The 22,043-nt window shown below is 37.1% G+C and overlaps 3 protein-coding genes across 8 annotated transcripts; 2 read left to right on the plus strand and 1 right to left on the minus strand.

The window, feature by feature from the left end:
- Window positions 1–744: 744 nt before the first annotated feature.
- On the plus strand, window positions 745–11,521 carry LOC107877490 (xylose isomerase). 6 transcript variants are annotated; one of them, XM_047415066.1, is made up of 21 exons: window positions 745–763; window positions 6,878–6,957; window positions 7,136–7,246; window positions 7,364–7,438; window positions 7,520–7,649; window positions 7,744–7,835; window positions 8,080–8,130; window positions 8,279–8,355; window positions 8,436–8,490; window positions 8,616–8,717; window positions 8,889–8,940; window positions 9,077–9,122; window positions 9,204–9,259; window positions 9,423–9,474; window positions 9,583–9,662; window positions 9,774–9,844; window positions 9,953–9,993; window positions 10,185–10,284; window positions 10,375–10,446; window positions 10,540–10,617; window positions 11,254–11,521. In XM_047415066.1, the coding sequence occupies exons 2-21, from the start codon at window positions 6,889–6,891 to the stop codon at window positions 11,287–11,289; spliced, it is 1,446 nt and encodes a 481-aa protein (XP_047271022.1). In that variant the 5' UTR covers window positions 745–763; window positions 6,878–6,888; the 3' UTR covers window positions 11,290–11,521. The 6 variants fall into 6 exon arrangements, with proteins under 6 accessions (XP_047271022.1, XP_047271020.1, XP_047271021.1 ...); XM_047415064.1 differs by lacking the exon at window positions 745–763 and adding an exon at window positions 5,088–5,340; XM_047415065.1 differs by lacking the exon at window positions 745–763 and adding an exon at window positions 5,328–5,387.
- On the plus strand, window positions 783–3,756 carry LOC107877491 (aldehyde oxidase GLOX). The gene has a single exon (XM_047415060.1). The coding sequence runs from the start codon at window positions 1,916–1,918 to the stop codon at window positions 3,662–3,664; it is 1,749 nt and encodes a 582-aa protein (XP_047271016.1). The 5' UTR covers window positions 783–1,915; the 3' UTR covers window positions 3,665–3,756.
- A 1,158-nt stretch (window positions 11,522–12,679) lies between the features above and the next one.
- On the minus strand, window positions 12,680–20,185 carry LOC107877489 (ADP-ribosylation factor 1). Its single transcript, XM_016724137.2, has 9 exons — window positions 20,020–20,185; window positions 19,752–19,898; window positions 18,785–18,823; window positions 17,722–17,784; window positions 16,989–17,007; window positions 14,193–14,304; window positions 13,868–13,915; window positions 13,218–13,348; window positions 12,680–12,950 (listed from the first exon to the last, which is right to left on the minus strand). Exons 2-9 carry the CDS (start codon window positions 19,852–19,854, stop codon window positions 12,917–12,919), a joined length of 549 nt encoding a protein of 182 aa, XP_016579623.1. The 5' UTR covers window positions 19,855–19,898; window positions 20,020–20,185; the 3' UTR covers window positions 12,680–12,916.
- Between the last annotated feature and the right edge of the window lie 1,858 nt (window positions 20,186–22,043).

The following is a 22,043-nucleotide window of genomic DNA, read 5'->3' on the forward strand; positions in this document are numbered from 1 at the left end:
AATAGTTCAATTTTTTTTTTTAGTATCATGCTCAAGTCTGATATCAGCTTTAAGGCTAGTTGTAAAGTCCCACTTTGAGAGGTAAAGTGTTCGTGACTCATGAAGGCAACTATTCTCGAACCAGAAATTGGTTAATGAAACTTACCGCCCCACCACATCCTTTGGTGGTAATACTTCTCAACTATTAGTTCAGGTAAGGAATAGTTACAAATAAATGCAATACCAGGAGGTCAAGGGTTCAAGCTTTGAAAACAGCCTCCGGCAGAAATGCAAGGTAAGATTGCGTACAATACACCCTTGTGGTGGGGCCCTCCCTGGACATAGCGGGAGCTTTAGTGCCTTTTTTACTTAAAGTAGAATTTGCTTGACTTTGTGTATTTCTCACTTAATCTGTCGAAACAGATAATACATATATGATCGGATGTATATGTAGGTATTAGGTAAGGACTACTTAGAGTTGGACGCGAAATTCCTAATTCAAACCGAAATGTCAAATGAACAACAATAACATACCTAGTGTAGTCGCACAAAGTGGGGTCTCTAGTCGCACAAAGTGGGGTCTGGTGAGGGTAAAGTATACGCATTTCATACCACTACCTCAGGCTGTTTCCGATAGACCCCCTGATAGTCAATAAAGTGAGAAGAAAACTATAAGATTTCAGGTTCAAATCCCGTCATTCTTTATGTTCTTCGAGGTTGCTTGGAGCCAATTCGAGGAACATTACTAGCCGAAGCAAAGCCTCATGAGCCAACGAGAACAACGGTATGTTCATTTACTTTTATGTAATGCATTTGTCTGCAACGTGATATCATTATCCGTCTTGACACCAATGTTTCTTCCACTTCTACTTGCGATGTGATACTTGAAAATTGCGTTAGGATACTCTCCGATTGAAAAAGACAGTATCTTTCTTTAGCTGAGAGACTAGTTTTTGACGCGTTGCCTACTTATACAATGTCACCCTCCCTCCTTCCTTCATAGTAACGTAGCGATTTTGTGTGTCAATGACATAAGGAGAACAAGGCGTTAGACCTTGTTAAAGCCATTTTTCGGAGCATTTGAAAGGAAAGAAATGCCAGAATCTTTGCTCAACTGTTTGCTGGTTTTTCTCTTTCGCAATCTTTCAGTTTTTTAGCTGTCACTCGAATCCTTTAAAACTGTTGTCACACTCGTATCATATCATCCAAAAATGCATAGCTTGGAGGATCCGTCACATACACCTGACAATATTTTTTAAAAGTCCGAACAATGTAGATTTTTAGTCGACACAATTTTGTACGTAGTGCTTGCATCAGCTAGACTACAACAACGACAATAACAACATACCCAGTGTAATCCCACAAGTGGGGTCTGGGGAGGGTGGTGTGTATGCAATAGAGAGGTTGTTTCTGGTAGACCCTCAGCTCGATTAAGCCTATTAAAGAAAATACAAAAGCGAAGTAGTCACGTTAAAAATAACTGATAAAGAGAACAAATAGCAACAACAAATAAATCGCCAACTAAAGCGAAGGAAACAAGATAGATCGCTGAGAGCACTAAACAATGCTCGACTACCTACTAACGTTGTATCAGCTAGAGTCATTCAGCAACAACAACATACCCAGTGTATTCCCACAAAATGATACGAAGTCCATACCACTATCTCAGATGAAGTAGAGAGGCTGTTTCCGATAGACCCCCGGCTCAGGACCATCAGCTAGACTCATTATAATGCAAATTTCAGCAAAATTCTGGCAGCCCCTAACTTTGTGGACACATGAAGAAACAGAATTTCACTTCTTGTGCCAAGTAATGAAGTCATTTTCTTTGAATTCTACTTCAATTCAGCTTGAATTCAATACTTTCTTGGAATATAAATATAATAAAACAAAGAATATACCTACTTAACATCTTTTCTTCATTTCTTTTCAACTTATGGACAAGGATAATATCATTTTCCTCTTCTTATTAGTACTAATATTTTTCACTCTTCAACTTCCATCAGCTTCTGAGATGTTGGTTTCTGGTAATCGTAGACGCCTCCAAGGCGAATGGAGGCTGTTGCAGAAAAGCATTGGCATATCCGCGGTGCACATGCAACTCCTGAGTAATAACAAGGTAGTTATCTTTGATACAACGGATTTTGGCCGTTCTAACCTCTCACTTCCAGGAGGGCATTGTCGCTATGTTCCCAGTGACTTGGTCTCACGCGAAGACTGTTCTGCTCATTCTGTTTTATACGACATTGGTAGCAACACATTCCGGGCATTAATGCTTCAAACTGATCCGTGGTGCTCTTCTGGTGCGGTCCTCTCGGATGGAACATTAGTCCAAACCGGAGGATTCAATGATGGGGACCGTGTAGTACGTACATTAGCGCCTTGCACGGGTGAGAACTGTGATTGGGTGGAGCACAACCGTACTTTAATTCAACGAAGATGGTACTCGACTAACCACATCCTTCCTGATGCACGAATAATCGTGGTAGGGGGAAGAAGACAGCATAACTACGAGTTCTACCCGAAAATTTCTGGACTATCTGCTTTCAGGCTAAAATTTCTTAGTGATACGCGAGATGGGGATCACGAGAACAACTTGTATCCGTTTGTGTTCTTACTACCAGACGGGAACCTTTTCATTTTCGCGAACACGCGAGCTATAATTCTTGACTACAAGAGAAATAAGGTGGTGAGGAAACTGCCTTCAATTCCTGGTGGTGAACCAAGGAACTACCCAAGCACTGGCTCAGCAGTGTTACTTCCTATAGACGAAAATCGCCCTATGGAAAGCGAAATCATGGTGTGTGGAGGAGCACCTCGTCGTGCATTTGGACTTACAGCCCACGGCGTCTACATGAACGCCCTTTCAAGTTGTGGACGGATCATCATCAGCAGTCATCGCGGTAGATGGAAAATGGAGACAATGCCAACGCCACGAGTCATGAGTGACATGGTGATACTACCCAACGGAGATATTCTCATCATAAATGGTGCAGCAATGGGCACAGCAGGCTGGGAAAACGCGCGTCAACCTGTCACCACACCGGTGATTTACCGGCCTAACAGGAAGCAAAACAACAGGTTTTCGGTCATGGAAGCCTCTCCAAGACCCCGGGTTTACCATTCCACGGCCATTTTGATGACCGATGGAAGGGTTCTAATCGGAGGGAGCAGTACACATAAGTACTACAACTTCAATGATGTCGAATTCCCAACTGACCTAAGCTTAGAAGCCTTCTATCCACCATACTTAGCCCCCGAGTACGAGCATCTAAAACCAACAATCCTCTCCATCGACGAAATCTTGATTTACAAAAAGCCATTTTCGGTGACCTTCACATTGCCCAGGCCCTTGTCAACGGGGACTGTTTCAGTCAAGATCATCGCGCCTTCATTCACCACGCATTCTTTTTCAATGAACCAACGAATGGTGGTGTTGAAGGGCGTCGCGGCTGTTACAGCATCATCTAATACTTATACATTCACAGCGTACGGTCCATCAACTACAGAAATTGCACCACCAGGATACTATTTACTCTTTGTAGTACATGCTGACATACCAAGTTCTGGTATATGGGTACAAATTCAGGATCAAAAATGTTGCCGCACCTGTGTTGGATCCTTCAAAAATTCACTACTTTTGGAGGATCCGACACGCAGTCCTCGGGTCTTAGATTTCGTGTGATAACAACTAACAGTTCATCAGGTTTGTAGCAATCCATGTCATGACTAGCGTCGGAACTAGAATTTTATAACAGTCCATCCGGTTTGTAGCCAGTGTCGGAACCAGAATTTTATATAAGCGAATTCAAAAACGTTATGCTTTGAACCTGAACGCGTGACCTAAAACAATTTTCGAACCCCCTTTTGTCACTTCACTAGAATTTTCGTCATGCCAAATACATCAACAATCTCCTAAACTTATTGAACACCTAACGTTAATAAAAATTGCGTCTACTAAACACTTCACTAGTAATCAGCTAGAAAAACAAGACGAATAACATATAATCGCCTTGACATGACAAAACAACAAATCAAAACGAGACACGTTTTGTGCAAATTGATTGGGATGTGTCCGTTATTAAAGACGAGATCAAAGACGACCAACTGAAAAACAAGAACCGTAACAAATAATCGCCTTGACATGATAAAAATAATAAATTTCATTTTATTTTATTTTGAGAATGTAAGGGGTAAATGTGGTTTGTTTTTGCTTATATAATTATAAACTATGCTTTTATATTATTTTGGTGCTAGAAGGTATGACCAACAATATTTATAGGGAATTTGTTTATGTGACAAAGAGTTTCATCCTTCTCTATAAAATAGACAATCACATAAAGTTCATGTGACAATATATTTTTCTTTTACTACGTACACAAGCACAGAATTTTAATATTTTAATAAATATTAAAAAAAATATACTGATATTACATTAATGTATAAAAGTGAAACGATAAAAAAGAACCATTATTAAGTGAAACTAAATGGGTGATAATATAATTTACCCTAAACTATTGGATGCAAAAAGTAAGACATAACAGAATATCAAATAATCAAAAGAAAATTTAACTGGCTCATGGGGAATACCAATAAACAAATATTTTTTTTTGTCTTGATTCATGTGATAGTATTTAAAATTTAAGTAAAAGTCAAGTAATTTTTAATATATGAAAATGTAGAGTTTTACAAATCAAAGCATTAATATTTCAATAAAACATGTCACTCATAATAAAATTAATCACGTAAGGATGACCAAATTGGTGAGAAGGTGATTGTTAAAATCACACATAATTTACTTTTTACGTGTGATTTTGTGAACTATTATATTGAAGCGGGTTTGCCTTATGTCGTGCAAATAAAAAAATAGTGATGGTATAGCTCCTCCATTCTTTTTTATTTATTCACTATTGATTTATATTCATCTTAAAAATAATAAATAATTTTACTATACCACCTTTTATTATTTATTAATTTTTTAAATTAAATAATTATTATCGAAAATCTATATTTTTATATTAAACAAGTAAATGTAACTAAAAAAAAAAAAATTGGAACCAACGTCATGTGCACTCGTAAAAGTATATCTTTTGATACCTTATCTAAGTACAGAAATAAATAAACCTTAAATCATTGCAATTCTAGTCCAAATTAAACAATTAAAATATTAATCAAGATAGGATATAGTTTCCTTTTCAATTTAAAAATACTATTAAAATATCCAATATATCCAAATAATTTTTATTTTATTTTTTGGTGCTATAAATATACACTCAGCTGGTTGCATAGAGTTGTGTGAAGCTTAAGTTTAGCTCATTATTAAATCAAGAAACCTAAAATCCCATCTCAGATTTTGCAGTGGTAAGCTTTTTCTCTCTTTAATCATTCTTGATTTTGCAAATTATATGGTAAATTTTCTTGAAATTGATGAAAATTGTACACTTTTTTTTTTATTATTTTTGATCTGTCATGAATATATGTTATTTCGGATAGATTAGTATTATTCCGTGGCTGTATGTAGTATTACCGTCTGCTGTTGTGTCATGTGTGTCTCTTGTACTTCTGTTACGTCTTTTTCTAGCTGTATTTTGTACTGAGCCGAGTTTCTATTCGAAACAGCCTAATTTCTAGACTATCAGATTTTGCAGTAGTAAGCTTTTTCTCTTTTTAATCATTCTTGATTATGCAAATTATATGGTAAGTTCCTTGAAATTGATGAAAATTGTAACTTTTTTTTTGTGATTTTTGATCTGTCATGGATATATGTTGTTTCCGATAGATGGCTTGTAGTATTATTCTGTGTCAATATTGTTACTATCTGCTGTTGTGTTAGTGTTATTATCTCCTGTACCTCTATTACGTCTTTTTGTAGACTATATTTTGTTACGTCTTTTTTCTAGACTATATTTTGTTTTGAGCTGAGGGTCTATCCAAAACAGCCTCTCTACTCACCTCTGAGATAGTGGTACGGACTGTGTACATTCTATCCTCCCCAGATCCCACTGCGTTGGAATACATTGGGTACGTTGTTGTATTTTTTGATCTGTTATGGGTGTAAAGTTCTGATCTTTCGAGTATTTTTATTGAGATTAGTGAAGGGTAAGAGCTGATTTTTGTTTATTGTGATGATCTTGGTTTACTTCGAGATTGTTAGTGCAAAATTAAATGGTGAATTTTCTTGAAATTGATGAAACATTGGACCTTTTTGTGATTTTTGATTGGTTATGACTGTAAAGTTTTGATTTTTGGAGTATTTTTGTTGAGATTAATGAAGGGTAAGAGTTGATTTTATTGTTTACTAGGAGAAATTTTTAGTACTAAAAAAATGTAATTGTTTGGATATATGTTTCAATCATACTAATTGAGCTTAGTTGAGGTGCGCGCAAGTTGGCCCAAGACACCATGGTTATTAAAAGAAAAATGTTGGGTTTTCTTGAAATTGCTAAAAGTTGGATCTTTTTTTTGCGCGTGTGATTTTTTATTGGCTATGGGTGTAACGTTATGATGTTTAGAATATTTTTGTTGAGATTAATGAGGGTAAGAGCTGATTTCTTTCATGGTGATGATCTTGGTTTACTTGGAGATTGTTAGCACAAAAAATGTTGTGGTTTGGAAAAGAGATGTTTGGATATGTTCTAATTATGCCGATTGACGTGTTATGAGATTGGTGACATTGCTAATTACTGCCAGTATAAGTTTCATAAAATTTCTTGAAATTTGTCTACCTTTTTTAGAAACATCGATTGTAGATCTATGGATGTGTGTATTTTGGATTATAGAGTTATTATGTGTGGTTTTGTAAATATAGGCTACTAGTAATTATAATTTTATCATGTTACTTGACTATTGGCGAATGTTTAGTGATTAATGGAGTTGTTTATTTTCTCATGTGTTGCAGGTTTGACTAAAATGAGAGAAAGGAATGCTGGAAAGTGTTTGTTATTGCTTCTTTGTTTGAATGTGGCATCAAGTGTAGCGGTAAGCAAATCTCCGGTTCTGCGTCTTTGGATATCTTTCGTAGTATGATTTTCACGAGTATACACATTTAACTAGTTGTCTTATTGCGAGTAATGCATATTTTCCTGAATTGTTCAATATTTTCATTGCTTTGCGTCAATGGAGTTGTTCATTACGTATGTTGTCATCCCAAATGTAGATTGCCGCTGCTCCACCAACTTGTCCTGCTGATATTGGCAGTGATTGTGGAGGTGATTCAGGTGAATGGGACGGGGAGTTCTTCCCCGGAATTCCAAAAATTAAGTATGAGGTAATACTAATATAGACCGGATTCACTTGTTTCTCATTCGATACAACAATTTAAGTACGAATTTGTTGGTGAATTGGGATATGTTAATTTTGCTGAATTTTTAATAACTGATGTCAGGGTCCTTCTAGTAAGAACCCGCTTTCCTTTAAATGGTACAACGCTGAGGAGGAGATTCTTGGGAAAAAGATGAAGGTTAGTTGTGATCGCTTGCTTTTAGGATTCTTGCCAAAAAAACTATTTGATTTATACCGATAATTTCTTTGTTTTATATAGGATTGGATGAGATTTAGTGTAGCATTTTGGCATACATTCCGTGGCACGGGAGCTGATCCGTTTGGTGCTCCGACAAAGTTGTGGCCTTGGGAAGATGGTACCAATTCCCTCGCTATAGCCAAAAGAAGATGTGAGTTCATAGATTACTATTCCGTCCAATTTAGAAACAATTCTAAGTAGCTTTTTGAACCTAACTTATTTCTCACTGTTATTTCTATGTACAGTGAGAGCAAACTTTGAGTTCCTCGAGAAACTTGGAGTCGAAAGATGGTGCTTCCATGATCGGGACATTGCTCCAGAGGGAAAGACCCTTGAGGTAAATGCTGAGAGAATGCTAAACTTGTCAATTTTTTATTCTGCATCTCGAAGACTCGGACCCATAATAAACGGGATTGGCAAAAATCATGCTTGATTGTTGAATCAGATATTTTTAATGTTCTTAAACCTTTTACTCGCCTTTTACTTCTATTAGCCGATGGATCTACCGTCTCTGTCTGGTCTTTTATGAGATTTACCCAGAGAATCTGACGTGTACTCAAAATATATGGTTTACGTTATAGGAAACAAATGCAAACTTGGATGAAGTGGTGGCTCTTGCTAAAAAGCTTCAGGTAATACTACCAGTTTTACTATTTCATCTCGTCATGTTTTTGTCTAATGGTTCTCCGAAGAAATATGTGAAGTTCGATTACGATTTACTGTGTTGGTGCGATAAGTTAACATTTTATCTTGGCTACTTCTCTCTATGTGGATATACAGGGAAATAAAATTCGTCTTTTGTGGGGTACCGCTCAGCTGTTCCTTCACCCTCGCTACATGCATGGTGCTGCTACTAGGTATGCATTTGTATCGGATTGCCTTTGATTCACCCTGCATATGACAAGAGTACTCACACTCAGGAAACGTTGAATTACAGCCCTGAACTAAGCGTATATGCATATGCTGCCGCTCAGGTCAAGAAAGCGATGGAGGTTCGAACTTACTGCTGTCCACTTATGAGATCTCGAACTATTGAACGTTACATAAACAAATGAAAGTGCTTGAAGTAGGATTTTCTTGACACTTGACAGTACCTTTGCGTATTTTTCATTTTCAGGTTACACATTATCTTGGGGGAGAAAATTATGTCTTTTGGGGCGGTCGAGAAGGTTACCAGAGCCTCCTAAACACCGATATGGAAAGAGAACTTGACCATATGGTAAGATTGCCTTAAGCAATATGTATTAAGATATGTTAATTTCACATTTAAACAGATTCTCTTTGACGGTGTTTGGAGCCAATTCAGCAGAGTATATCGATTGCCGTGTCCCTTTGTTTCTTTAAAGATTGCTTACTGTACCGAGAAAATGATATTTTTAACTCCTGACAGGCAAGGTTCATGGAAGCTGCTGTTGCTTACAAAAAGAAGATTGGCTTCAAGGGTACTTCAACTTGTCGTGTTCTAATATTGTAGAATTTGTGTTTCTACGATGGAGCTTATGAAACTTTCTGGTTTGAAATCTTGTAGCTCGTCATTCTTATTAGTTTGTAAGTGACACTCACCGTTTTTCTTTACAGGCATATTACTAATTGAACCAAAGCCTCAGGAGCCAACGAAACACCAGTATGTTCACTTCACGTGATGCATTTCCTTGGAATACGATCTCGTAAACTTTTGCGTAAATTACATATTATGTTACTCCAGGTATGACTGGGATGCTGCAACATCTGCTAATTTCTTACGCAAATATGGGCTTATAGGTACTTAATTCATTTTCCATTTCCTTCATGAGTGCAACTTAATTCATTTTCCATTTCCTTCATGAGTGCAATCTCCAAAGAAGTGGCATGGGAGATTGGTCATTACATTTTTACTTTCGTGTAAGAGGGTATTCTTATGATTTTGGTTTTGCATTTTCCGCAGGAGATTTCAAATTAAACATCGAGTGCAACCACGCTACTTTGGCTGGTCACAGGTTTGTGTTTTTTTCCTCTTTTCAAGCTCCCATTTTGTAATAATTCAGTCTTCTCAGTCGGCTAGATGCCTGATCTTCGCACCTTCTCAACGGCTTTGCGTCTTGCAGCTGCCATCATGAGCTTGAAACAGCAAGAATTAACGGTTTGCTCGGCAACATTGACGCAAATACTGGCGATCCCCAGATCGGTATTGTTAGTTGAAATTATGAGAATTCTCATCAAACATGTTAATGTTTGTTTTCCCTTGCGGTTGGTTGAATACCTCGAGACTTCATACGAAAGCTTCTCCGTGATGCAGGTTGGGACACAGATCAGTTTTTGATGGATGTCGCTGAAGCAACATTGGTGATGCAAAGCGTTATTAAAAATGTCCGTGATTAGACTTTCTTTTTTGATTGCTAGAAAACCGAGAAGCCTGAATCAGTTAAAAGTTCACTTAATTCTTAACTTTTAACGGCTGATCTTTCGTTTGAACAGGGAGGATTGGCGCCAGGAGGATTCAACTTCGACGCAAAATTGTTAGTTCCCTACTCTACTATTAGCTTTTGTTTTCTCTTCAATTATCTTCATGTTACCTATCATATGTTACAAATCTCGGATGATAGAGAATCGGTCAATATCGTTAAAGTGTCTCGGGTTTTGTTTTCTGCCGTATCAAAAAGTATATTTAAGAGGCTTTGGAGATGATGTTTATTGTTCGTTCTAATAGGCGGAGGGAGAGCACCGATGTTGATGACCTATTTATTGCTCACATTGCTGGTATGGACACACTAGCCCGTGGCCTCAGAAATGCTGCCAAGCTCATCGAGGTGGTTTTCCTTTCTCAACTACTAGTGTTAACTAGTATATCAAATCAAATACGCGATAGCGTAAACCTTTTTTTCTTTGTTTGCAAACAGGATGGCTCATTGAATGACCTTGTCAAAAAGCGATATTCGAGTTTTGACACCGAGTTTGGTGCTGCAATCGAGGTATTGTTTTACTACCGGCTTTCTCCATTTTCAATCCCTTCCCCATTTTTCATTCTCTAATACGTACGAATCAAACTATGCGTTCTCCAACAGGCTGGGAAGGCCGACTTTGAACTACTCGAGAAGAAGGCGCTCGAATGGGGAGAACCTAAAGTTCCTTCCGGAAAGCAGGTGAGGCCATTTGTAGTCATATAGAACTCATACTTTGCAATTACTGAAGTTTAGCATTAACGAACAACAGTCCGATCCTACGTTGCTCGGACTCTTCAAAAATGTCATCACGTGTGTGTCGGATTCTTCTAAAGTAGTGCAATATTGAAGGATCTGACACGGGTGCGGCAACACTTTTGAAGAGTGTGAGCAACTTAGGTCCGGTCATCATTATCCACAAATACTAAACTTCAGTATTTGAAGGGGAGCCTTGGAGTAACTGGTAAAGTTGCTGCCATGTGATCAGGAGGTCATGGGTTCAAGCCTTGGAAACAGCCTTTGGCAGAAATGCAACGTAAGGCTGCGTACGATACACCCTTGTGGTGGGGCCCTTCCCCGGACACCGCGCATAGCGATAGCTTTAGTGCACCGGGCTGCCCTTTTTTACTAAACTACAGTATTTGAAATACCGGTGAAATATTCAAGAACTTTTGTAGTATCTCAAGTAAATCTAACGGTTTTTACTCACATACGACAACTATTTCAAGTGAAATTACTGTCGAAATGCAGCTCATCTTTCGTATAACTCTCATTCAGCTTAAACGTCAAATACGTTTTCTTTTTAATTCAATTATTTGTTTGTACAAAATGTTGCAGGAACTTGCTGAGATGATTTTTCAGTCAACATTGTAGAGATATCAGTGTTTTTTTAGCAGCAGCAAGTAGAAAATAATATTGTTATGAGTAGGAAGAAAAATTGTGAAATAAAAATTTTACTTTTTTTCACGCTGTTAATTATCAATAAAACCTCGTGGTTTGGCCCTTCCCCCGACCCCTTGCGCATAGCGAAAGCTTTAGTGCACCGGGCTCAGAGTTCGGAGAATTTTTCAGTAAACTGATTCTGCAGAAAGATGAATGTTTATTATGCTTTTGAGTACTTTTCATTACAAGTTACTTTGTGTTGATGTGTTTAAAAAAGTTTATTACCATCTTTTACGTATTTAAGTTATATGCATCGATAGTGTAAAGGCGTATAAATTATACGCGCATTGATAGTGTTTTGGTCGTAGCTGTGTCCTCGAGCAAGTTGAGATCGGCTAGTTTGTATCGCGTATGTATCTTTTTGTTCCATTATATCTCCCTATATTTCCTAGTTGTTAGTGCTTGTTTGGTCGGGAACAAGTTATTTGAGATTGTTTGGTACAAGTGATAAGGGATATAACTAAACCGACAAGTTATTCGAGATTGATTGATACAAGTGATAAGGGATATAACTAATTTTAGGATTAGTTTATCCCATATTTGGTTGTGATAAAACCGCACCGAAATTAAATAATTATCCCAGAATCGTTATTCCACCTTCGATGTGGCATAAGAATAACACTACAATTCTGGGATAACTAATTGCAGGATTAGTTATTTCGCGATTTTGTCTCGACCTAAAAATAATTATCCCAGAATCGTTATTCCACCTTCTATGTGGCCTAAAAACAGCACTACAATTTTGGCAATTAGTTATCTCACGATTTTGTCTCGACCAAACATGGGATAAATTCGTCTTAAAATTAATCCTTAAATTAGTTAAATCCCTTATCGCTCGTACCACACATTGAAATTTCATGTTTTTGATGTATACCACAAAGAAGTATGTTAGCCGGGAGTCTATCGAAAACAGCCTCTCTACTTCATCTGAGGTAGTGATATGGACTACGTACACTTACCCGGCTATCGAAAACAACCTCTCTACTTCAACTGAGGTAGTGGTATGGACTGCGTACACTTACCCAGCTATCGGAAACAACCTCTACTTCATTTGAGGTAGTGGCATGGACAGCATACACTTACCCGGCTATCGGAAACAGCCTCTCTACTTCATCTGAGATAGTGGCATGGACAGCGTACACCTACCCGGCTATCGAAAACAGCCTCTCTACTTCATCTGAGGTAGTGGTATAAACTGCGTACATTTTACCCTCCCCGACCCTATTTGTGGAAATACACTGGGTATGTTGTTATTACCACAAAGAAGTATGTTAAATCAAGACAAACTTAACCAAAACAAGAAAGAAAAACATAAAGAGACTTGAAAGCAAAACCACTGATGTTTCTTTGCAACAATGAATAGGTATAATAGTCAAAACAAAGCCTCATATTTCTCATTATCTGTGATGAGTATAAACATTATATCCAAGCAGTTCATATCAGAAACTAAGGCAATTAGAAAATAATTGAAGGCCGAAATCGCTTCGCACATTAATACCAAGTGTTCTCTCTCGTCTGTCCGTCTTCACGGTCTATCTGCTGCATCTTCGACAAAAATTTAGCCACCTCCGGATTTGAGTGTATTACTTAACCTACAAGTCAGACAAATCACGAAGAAAAAGAAATGAGAACGATGGGTTCATTTGTGCGCGCGCGCCCGTGTGTGTGTGTGTGTGTTCTCAACTCTGTATGAAGACATTGCACCATAGGCATAACGTGGACCGATATAGCAACCAAAGACTACCAGTGATATGACCGATGGAAACAATCGGTGTTTCGGAAAATATAGTTTGCCTGCATGCGAAATAGTTGTCATAACAGCATCAATATGAAGTATGAACCCAAGAAGCTGAGCTCACCAGTCCAAGCCCTCAAAGAGCCCTTCTCCTTTGATGGCGGAAGTCTTAAAAATAGCCCATTGCCGACTTTTAATCTTGTGCAACTCTAAGGACTCGGTCACCGCAGCATCATCAAGCGCACCAGGAAGATCCTGTCATGAATTGAAGATTCTGAATAAATGATAGCGAATGCATACATACATGCTTATCTGACAACCGGCTAATCACAGTGGATGTGGATTGGTGTCACTGTATCGCTCGTGCGTGTGTGTGTGTGTGTGTGAGAGAGAGAGAGAGAGAGTGCAAGCTGGGCAAGAGAAAGAACGACGATGACTACACCTCAATCAAAAACTATTTGGAGGCTGCTATGTGAATCATCTATTTCCAATTGCGCTCCGTTGGGCCTATTACAGTCCAATAACCAATAGTTTGTCGTTTAAAATAAACCAGCGACTCTTTGAATATAGAAGTTCTCTAATCTCAGACTGTCCTTACATTGTCGTGCAAATCTCTAGACGCAAAATAAGAACTACGAAGCACTTTTACTACTACTAAATAGTAACCCAAAACTATAGATTTATAATGAAAAGAGCATTGCATTTACTAAAGGATCAAGTGGACAAAAGCTTCTTCCTCAGTTATGTCGAAAAAGAACAAGCAAGAACGCAAACCTGCTTGTTAGCATAGATGAGGACAACAGCACCCTTCAACTCTTCCTCCTGCGAAGAAAAGGAAACGCGTATCATCAATGACCATCCTCACATGTAACATTCCTCCAAATGCTATTCCTCACAAGTCGATAAAAGGTTGGAATCAGAAAACTAAACTAGAAATTAGAAGATGCAAAAGGAACTAAAAAAAAAAAAACTTTAGACGGCTTCCCGGTAGTAAGAATTGTGTTTCTATAATTTGTACAACGCCTCTTAAAAAGAATATATATAGAGACACACACACATACAGACAGACAATTGAGAGAAAGCATCAAGGAAAAGGTACCTCCAATATGGCATGGAACTCCTCTTTAGCAACAACGAGCCGATCAGTGTCACTTGAGTCGACAACGTAAATTATAGCTTGAGTATTAGGAAAATAGCACCTCCAGTATGGCCTAAGCAACAAAAAAACCCATGAAGGACCTTCCCAGATTTGAAAAAATCACGAAATGCGAGATGAGATAAAACATTATGATGGCGATTAAAAGATCAGACATAGTAGGTACACAGTACCAAAAGAAGCTGAGATAAGCATTATGACGCTTGAGCAGGGAAGCAAGAGTGATTTACGAGAACCTCCTGAAGATATAGACCTTGGATGTTCAGTTTTTGAGGCACTAAATTGAAGAAGCAACCGCCTACCGCAAGGTACACAGAAAAAAGGCAGGCTTGACTCAGATTTTACTCACACCTGAAGACATTTTTTGATAAAGTAATAAATTTTATTAATCGTTGTCCTGACTTCGTCAAGTTCCGCATTGCTCGTTCTCATGCCCATCCCTCAGCCACCCACATCTTGTTTGAACTAATTAGTCTTCATTCTAAGCGCCAATCATCTTTACAGCACATTTATTCCCCAAGATTTTCTTTATGACACGTGCCTCTTCATTATTTTGGACAGGAGATCAGGGATCAATAAAATACCCATATATTGGACGAATACCAAAAAGTTGAAAACATACAAAAACATATGGTATTGTATGAAAGAAACCAATTCATCAATACATAAAGGAACTTCATGAGTGCACCAAACAAAATAAAGGATAAGAGGATGATTCTCAATTGTACAAAATTCATCTCTACCCTCTTAAAAAATCACTTATGTCTCTCTTAAAATAATCCGCTCAGTAGCGCAATATTCCAAGCCCTACATCTTCTCCTTCTTTTATCATAGTGACCATAGTTCCAAGTGAAACTAACCTCTTTCACAGTGTCTGGCATCACCCAAACCAACTAACAATTTCCTCCCCCCACCCCATAACCTCAAAATTACGAAACAATGAATTGAAGAGATGGTGAAGACCTTCACCGAGCCCTTCCACTGCACACAACACACGAACTAACATAAGCAACCTTCCTCTTTCCAAATTTTTTATCTGCCAACATCACCCCTCTTGCTGCTAGCCAAGTGAAAAGAAGGACACACCTTTCTCTGTACTTTTGGAGATCTAACTCGACCTATATGGAAATGCAATCTCCTCCCTACTCAGAAACATTTCAATTTTCATAATAAGATTTAACAGAGAACACGTCATTATTCCCTGTACCACATCCATACATCGTCGATACCCTGCAGTATACAAGCATACTTAACTTGTGGAGCAAATAGACCAAACTTTGGAACTCTGCCACCTTCCGATCCTCAAGACATGTGAAGGTTACATAAAAAGATATGACAATCATGATCATTGGAATTAATAATTTAGATTATATTCTGCAAACTGGGAATCTGATACAGTTTGCTCTTTGTTTTGATGGATAAGAGTCAATCTCTTACCAGCAGTGTGTCAAAACATCATAGTAGAGATAAGACAAAAGCATAAGCTTGCTATGGACTCCCAAGATTCATGAATATCAGTAGTAGAGCCCAAATTTAAGGAAATCTTCAAATTTTTGTCTCCGTTTGCTATCTGGTTCACGAACGGAGAGCCCACAGATGGATCGAAGACATCTCCTTCCCTGGTTTCTTTTTAAATAAACTAAGCAGAGAGAAGAATTTGTGTTTTCAACTAAAAGAACTTTTTCCTCAATTGATATGGTTTCTGACGATGTTGCTCGAACTCTCCAAAAATGTTGCCACACCTGTGTCAGATCCTTCTAAATACACTATTTGTGGAGGATCCGGCACGCACACACTGAAATTTTGAAGAGTACGAGTAACATAGGTTTCTGACACAAGATCTTCAAGGTTAATTTATTGCATAAAGAGTTTTATTCAAGCTTCTCCTAGTATGTGTTAAGGCCAAATAACTTTACGCCATACTTTGTCAAGGAACGTATAGATTTGGACAGAGCAGCGAAAGGGTAACACAAGCCCTCGGGGACACATAGAAACTCTCCAATATCCTACAACCCTAAGGCCAAGAGGAATTGACTAAAACGAAGATGCTCTATTTGCCAGTCCAGAAAGCATTTTGGCTCTAAAGTATACCAAAACAGGCAGATGCCCAACTCTTGGGTCACACTGATTGTAGATAAGCTACTGCCAATACTTACAGTCAAATGTTCTATAAGCTAAAGAAGTGGAAGACGGTGCCTCATAGCATAATATTTATGCAGAAGTACTTAAATCAACAGATCTGATTTATAGATAGTAGATACTGCATATATTGAGCAAAAAATCAAATCTTGAATACAGAACTTCAATTTTCAGCCTCATAATACCAAATTGGCTTCTTATTTCATATCCTCACTGATGAGCCAAATCCTAAATCACATGGAAAGTAAAAAGGATAATCACTTCTTTTTAATTTCGCAAGTACTCCTGCATCCAATTTTATGCATTACAATCCATTAAGTCTCATCATAGAGTGAAAACTTGGAAGGTAAAAAAGTGAACCAATTATGATACTGCTCATCAAGTATAGAACTCTAGACATTTACTAGATGTGTGCAGTATGACCGTAATTTGTAAAAGATATCAAACGTCTGCACTAGCATCTCAACTGATGGGGAAGACGAGCATATTAATCAATGAAGCTAACATACCTTATGCACATTAGTAGACTTCAAGATTGATACAAAAGATATAATATGTACAATTGTTTTAGTATAAGTTTGAGAACCAGTTAGAAGATACCTGATACTAGTCTGTCCCCCTGCATTATCGTAAAAAGGGTGACAAAAAAGGAACACAATTAGAAGAAAGTCATATCGTTGATTCTATGTAGAGGAAAATAACCAGAAATGATGCTACGCAGAAGAAAGCAACAAAAGAAAATCTGTCAAAAACACCCAAAAAAATAAAGAAAAAAGGGAAACGAGATGAGAGGAATGGGCGAAACATAAACTATGATTTTTGGACTGAACAATCAGGAAGATTTGCACTATTACACTTCATTTTTTATTACAAAGCTGATTTTTAGTTTAGCATATTCTCTAAAGGATAACATTCCTCTTATAGTGTTTTAGTGATGTTTGTGATTTCGGATATACAGTTCATAGTACTACACTATGGGTGTCTTGTTTCTTTTATTATTGTGAGATCCATGAGGTCTCGCAACAAAAATACTAGGTGTTCTTCCCATCTGTCCTAGCCTTGGTGAACAGAGTTACCTAGTACTTATTGTTGGTGGGAGGTGTCTCGTGGACTTAGTCGAGGTGCGACGAGCTAGCCCGGATACCAATGTTTTAAAAAAAAAAAACTTTGACTAAAAAATTTTCTAAAGCATTCAATTAATATAACATTTACTACAAAAACTCAGATCATATAGAAGAATTGATTTGAAATTCGCTCAACAAAATTTTTCTCAGATCATGAAATGAAACTAAGACAAGTTTGCTGCAAACGTCAAATTAATCCATCAGCTTACCAAGATCCCAAACTTGAAACTTTATATTGTTATACTGCACCGTCTCAACATTAAATCCAATTGCTGCATCATGAAAATCAACAAAACCATCCATTACAAAACAAACAGGAGAAAGATACAAAAGGAAACCCATATCCTCCCTTCACTTAAAGAATGTAAGAAAATGCAACGGAGTTATAGCTCAATGATTAAAGTAGAGGCGTAGGTTCAAATCCCAATGAAGTATGCGCTTGCTTCAATCTAAATCTTGACGTACACCTTACTAGTGTTTGTCAGGCAGCTAAATTTCCCACTCATAGATGGCACATAAATTTTGCAGATACAACGCTACCTAATTTATGGACAATCACCACAATTTCATTTTTTTCTATTTGACAAGTCGCAATTTCATATATACTAGAAAATGGCTAAATCTATCTATAATCAACTCGCCATTAGTAATACTCCTCCCTCTTCCCGAAAATTGGTCTGTTTAACTAATACTCTTAATGGAATCTATAGTCATTGGTACACAAAAATATTTGCGAACTTATACTACTCTTGTGTCGATTTACACATCTTATTTCTTTTCAAGTAGCATTAGTTTATAGTATTTGGTTTAGTTCGAAAAATTGATAAGACTGATTTTGAAAGAAGAGTGACATAAGTAGTCTTTCACTGGGAAACCATATCGGCAGAGTTGGTTAGCTACCTAAACTTTCACCTTGTTGGTGAGTGTACGGTTTCTCACCTTGTAATTCCCTTCCCCACCCCCAATTTAAAACAAAAAAAGGTTATCTTTCACGGGGGATCTTAGCAGCTCAGTTGATCGGCTACGAACTTTCACGTTTTTGGTGACAATTCGATTCCCCACATTATAAGCTCCTCCCTCATCACACCCCAAACCCCCCAATCTCTTTTTCTAGAAAAAGAAGTAATCTTTCACTTCACTAAAGGATATCCAAGTGCAGTAAAGCTCCCACTATTCGCGGGATCCAAGATCACAAGTGTCTATTGTAATCTTTCACTTCATTAAACTTCTTGAAAGGATAAAAATTAAGAGGAAATAAGAAAAAGAACCTACTTGGAATAGTGGAAACTACTTCACCCATCTGAAGTCGATCTGCATCCCAATAGCAACAAAAACAAAACAAAGAAAAAAGGGATCATCATACACTAATCAAACTCAACATGAAAACACATAATCACAATGATAAGGAAAAGGGTATCCATGAAAACTAGCAAATCACAAACAAGCACACAGTATAAATCACAAAAATAAGCAAAAGGGTGTCCGTAAAAACTACTAAATCACAAAGTAATCAAAAGGGGTAAGCATAAATCTCAAAAAATAAGCAAAAGGGTATCCACAAAAACTAGCAAATCACAAAAATCAGCAAAAGGGTGTCCACAAAAACTAGCAAATCATCAAAATAAGCAAATAGTAAATCACAACAATAAGCAAACAGGGTATCCACAAAAACTACTAAATCACAACAAGCAACAACAACAACAAACCCAGTGTATTCCCACAAAGTGGGGTCTGGGGAGGGTAAAATGTACGCAGTCCATACCGCTACCTCCGAAGAAGTAGAGAGGCTGTTTCCGACTAAATCACACAAGCAAACAGTATAAATCACAAAAATAAGCAAAAGGGTATCCACAAAAACTAGCAAATCACAAAATAAGCAAACAGTAAATAGCAAAACAAGCAAAAGGGTATCCACAAAAATTATTAAATCACAAACAAGCAAACAGTATAAATCACAAAAACAAGCAAAAGAGTATCCACAAAAGCTAGGAAATCACAAAAATAAGCAAAAGGGCGTCCACAAAAACTAGCAAATCACAAAAATAAGCAAAAGGGCATCCACAAAAACTAGCAAATCATCATGATAAGCAAACAGTATAAATCACAAAACTAGCAAATCACAAAAGATAAGCATAAGGGTATCCACAAAAGCTAGCAAATCACAAATAAACAAACAGTATAAATCACAAAAATAATCAAAAGGGTGTCCACAAAAAACACTAAATCACAAAAATCGTACATAGAATAGTAGTTTTGCCAGCATTGTCAAGTCCAAGAACTAAGATCCGAGCTTCTTTATTCCCAAATAATGATGAGAACAATCTTGAAAACACTAATCCCATTTCCCCCCCTTTCGCTTTCACCTTCACCTTCCTTCTTCTCTACTCTATATACAACAAATCAAACATCAGATCAACAAAATTGAATCTGAGTGAATAATTACAGAAAAATATAAAACCCCATTAAAGGCAAAAAAATATATTTATTTTTTTATTGAATTGAATTACCAGAGAAAGCTCAAGGGAACTTGGAAGAGAGTGTGAAATTGGATCCAATTGGGACTTGGAAGCACTTGTTTTTAAAAAAAAAAAATACTAGTAATAACATAGACATACACTTTAATTTATTATATTTATATAAATTTTCATCTCAATGAAGTAATTATAAGAATTCTAACTAATTATATATATTTATTGGATGTATTGAGAGGTAATTATATATGTTAAGCTTAAAATTAAAAAAATATATTGGGAGCTAATTATGTATTTTTATGAAGAAAAAAAATGTATCTCCATTAAATATATTATGTATCTCGACAGACACAAAATCAAAAGAAATATATCGAGAGCTAATTATGTATTCTTTCAAAGGAAAGAATGTATCTTCGTTGGATGTATCAGGAGTTTGCCTTTTTTTTATCTGGTGTTCGGTATGTTTATTAAAACCTCAATTTTTTTGAATTGTGCACTACAGGACCCATAAGGCTCGAAATTGAGACCTTTGATTAATTCTCCACCATAATCTATATTGATTTTTCGTAAAGTTATTTTTTCAAGAAAAAACATTAAAATAATAATAATAATAGAAAAATGAAGAGTGATTGGATTAAAATATTCTATTAAAAAGGATTAATAATATATAGTACTCGTGTAAAATAAATACGTGCGTTATATTTAGGAAATTTCATTTAGGCATATGTTAAGGCACACTATTTTGAACTTTTTTTTGTCGTTGATGGGAACACATCAACATATGCGTGGCAACTTGATGCTAAGTTGAAGGTTTGGAAATAGATCGTAGTATACGATTTAGGTTGAGTAGGAATTTTGGAATGCACGTTCAGTAACGTAACACTTGAAGCGGAGACGGCAGTGAGGTTTGATACACAGGTCATCAAGAAGGGGGGAAGTTCCAGGTGTCTTGGGTCAATTATCGTAGAAAATGGGGAGATTGATGGGGATGTCACTCACCGTATTAGTGCAGAATGGATAAAATGGAGGTTCGCATCCGACGTCTCATCTGATAAGAATCTACCACCAAAACTTAAAGTCAAGTTTTACAGAGTGATAGTTAGACCAACGATGTTGTATGAGGTAGAGGGACAGAAATAAGGATATGATTAAAAATGATGATATCCGAGACAAGATGAGAGCAGCTTCTATGGAGGACCAGATGTGGGAAGCAATACTAAGACCGTGAATTACCCTATGTTGTCATTCATATGATATTGTGTGCTATGTTGCTTGAAGTACTCTTGGAAGATGTAATTGGTTGCATGTCAGCACACAATCAAAGAGCCCGACAGGGTAGCAGCGGAAAATACTCAAGACTAAACCTTCCCTTTCAACTTGAACCAAGAGGAGACAAATAAACCCAAGTAAAATAGAGTAATATACAGCAAACAAATCAACCAAATGAAATAAGATAAGAATAAAGGCAATCACACGAGAAACAAGATTTACGTGGAAAACCCTTCAGTGTGAAGAGTAAAGACCACGGGACCAAAACCTCCACTATAATCACCAAAGAGTTACAGTATTGTCCTCCAAAATGGCCACAAAACAAGTGTCAAACAACAAGAAACAATACATAAACCACATCACCAAACACTTGAGAAATAAAGGAGTGAAAGCACAAAAAATGTAGCTACTGTTTGGAAATGAAGAACAGGAGCTACAGGCCACCAAATCAAGATCCGTCAATTCCTAATCAAATATTGAGATGAGAGGAACAAGCAGTCCAAAAATCAGCTCAATCAGAAAAGAAACGAAGCGGGAATCGCAATTTGAAGTTGACAGTTGTGGCTGAAATTTAGGTGCGAAAATCAGCTTTGTTTTTCTCTCTTTGCCTACTGAAAACTCTCTTTTTGTGATGGTGAATAAGACCTAAAAAGATCAATATATATACCCCATAGTAATGGGCCTATGGGCAAAAGTGGGTTGGTCCAAATTGGGTTTCATTTATCCACATAAGAAGGGCAAAAGACCCAATAACCCAACAATTCTCCCCCTCCCAACTATTTGGAGGAGAC

Source organism: Capsicum annuum, chromosome 7, assembly GCF_002878395.1.
Source record: "Capsicum annuum cultivar UCD-10X-F1 chromosome 7, UCD10Xv1.1, whole genome shotgun sequence".
In the NCBI taxonomy this organism is placed as follows: Eukaryota; Viridiplantae; Streptophyta; class Magnoliopsida; order Solanales; family Solanaceae; genus Capsicum; species Capsicum annuum.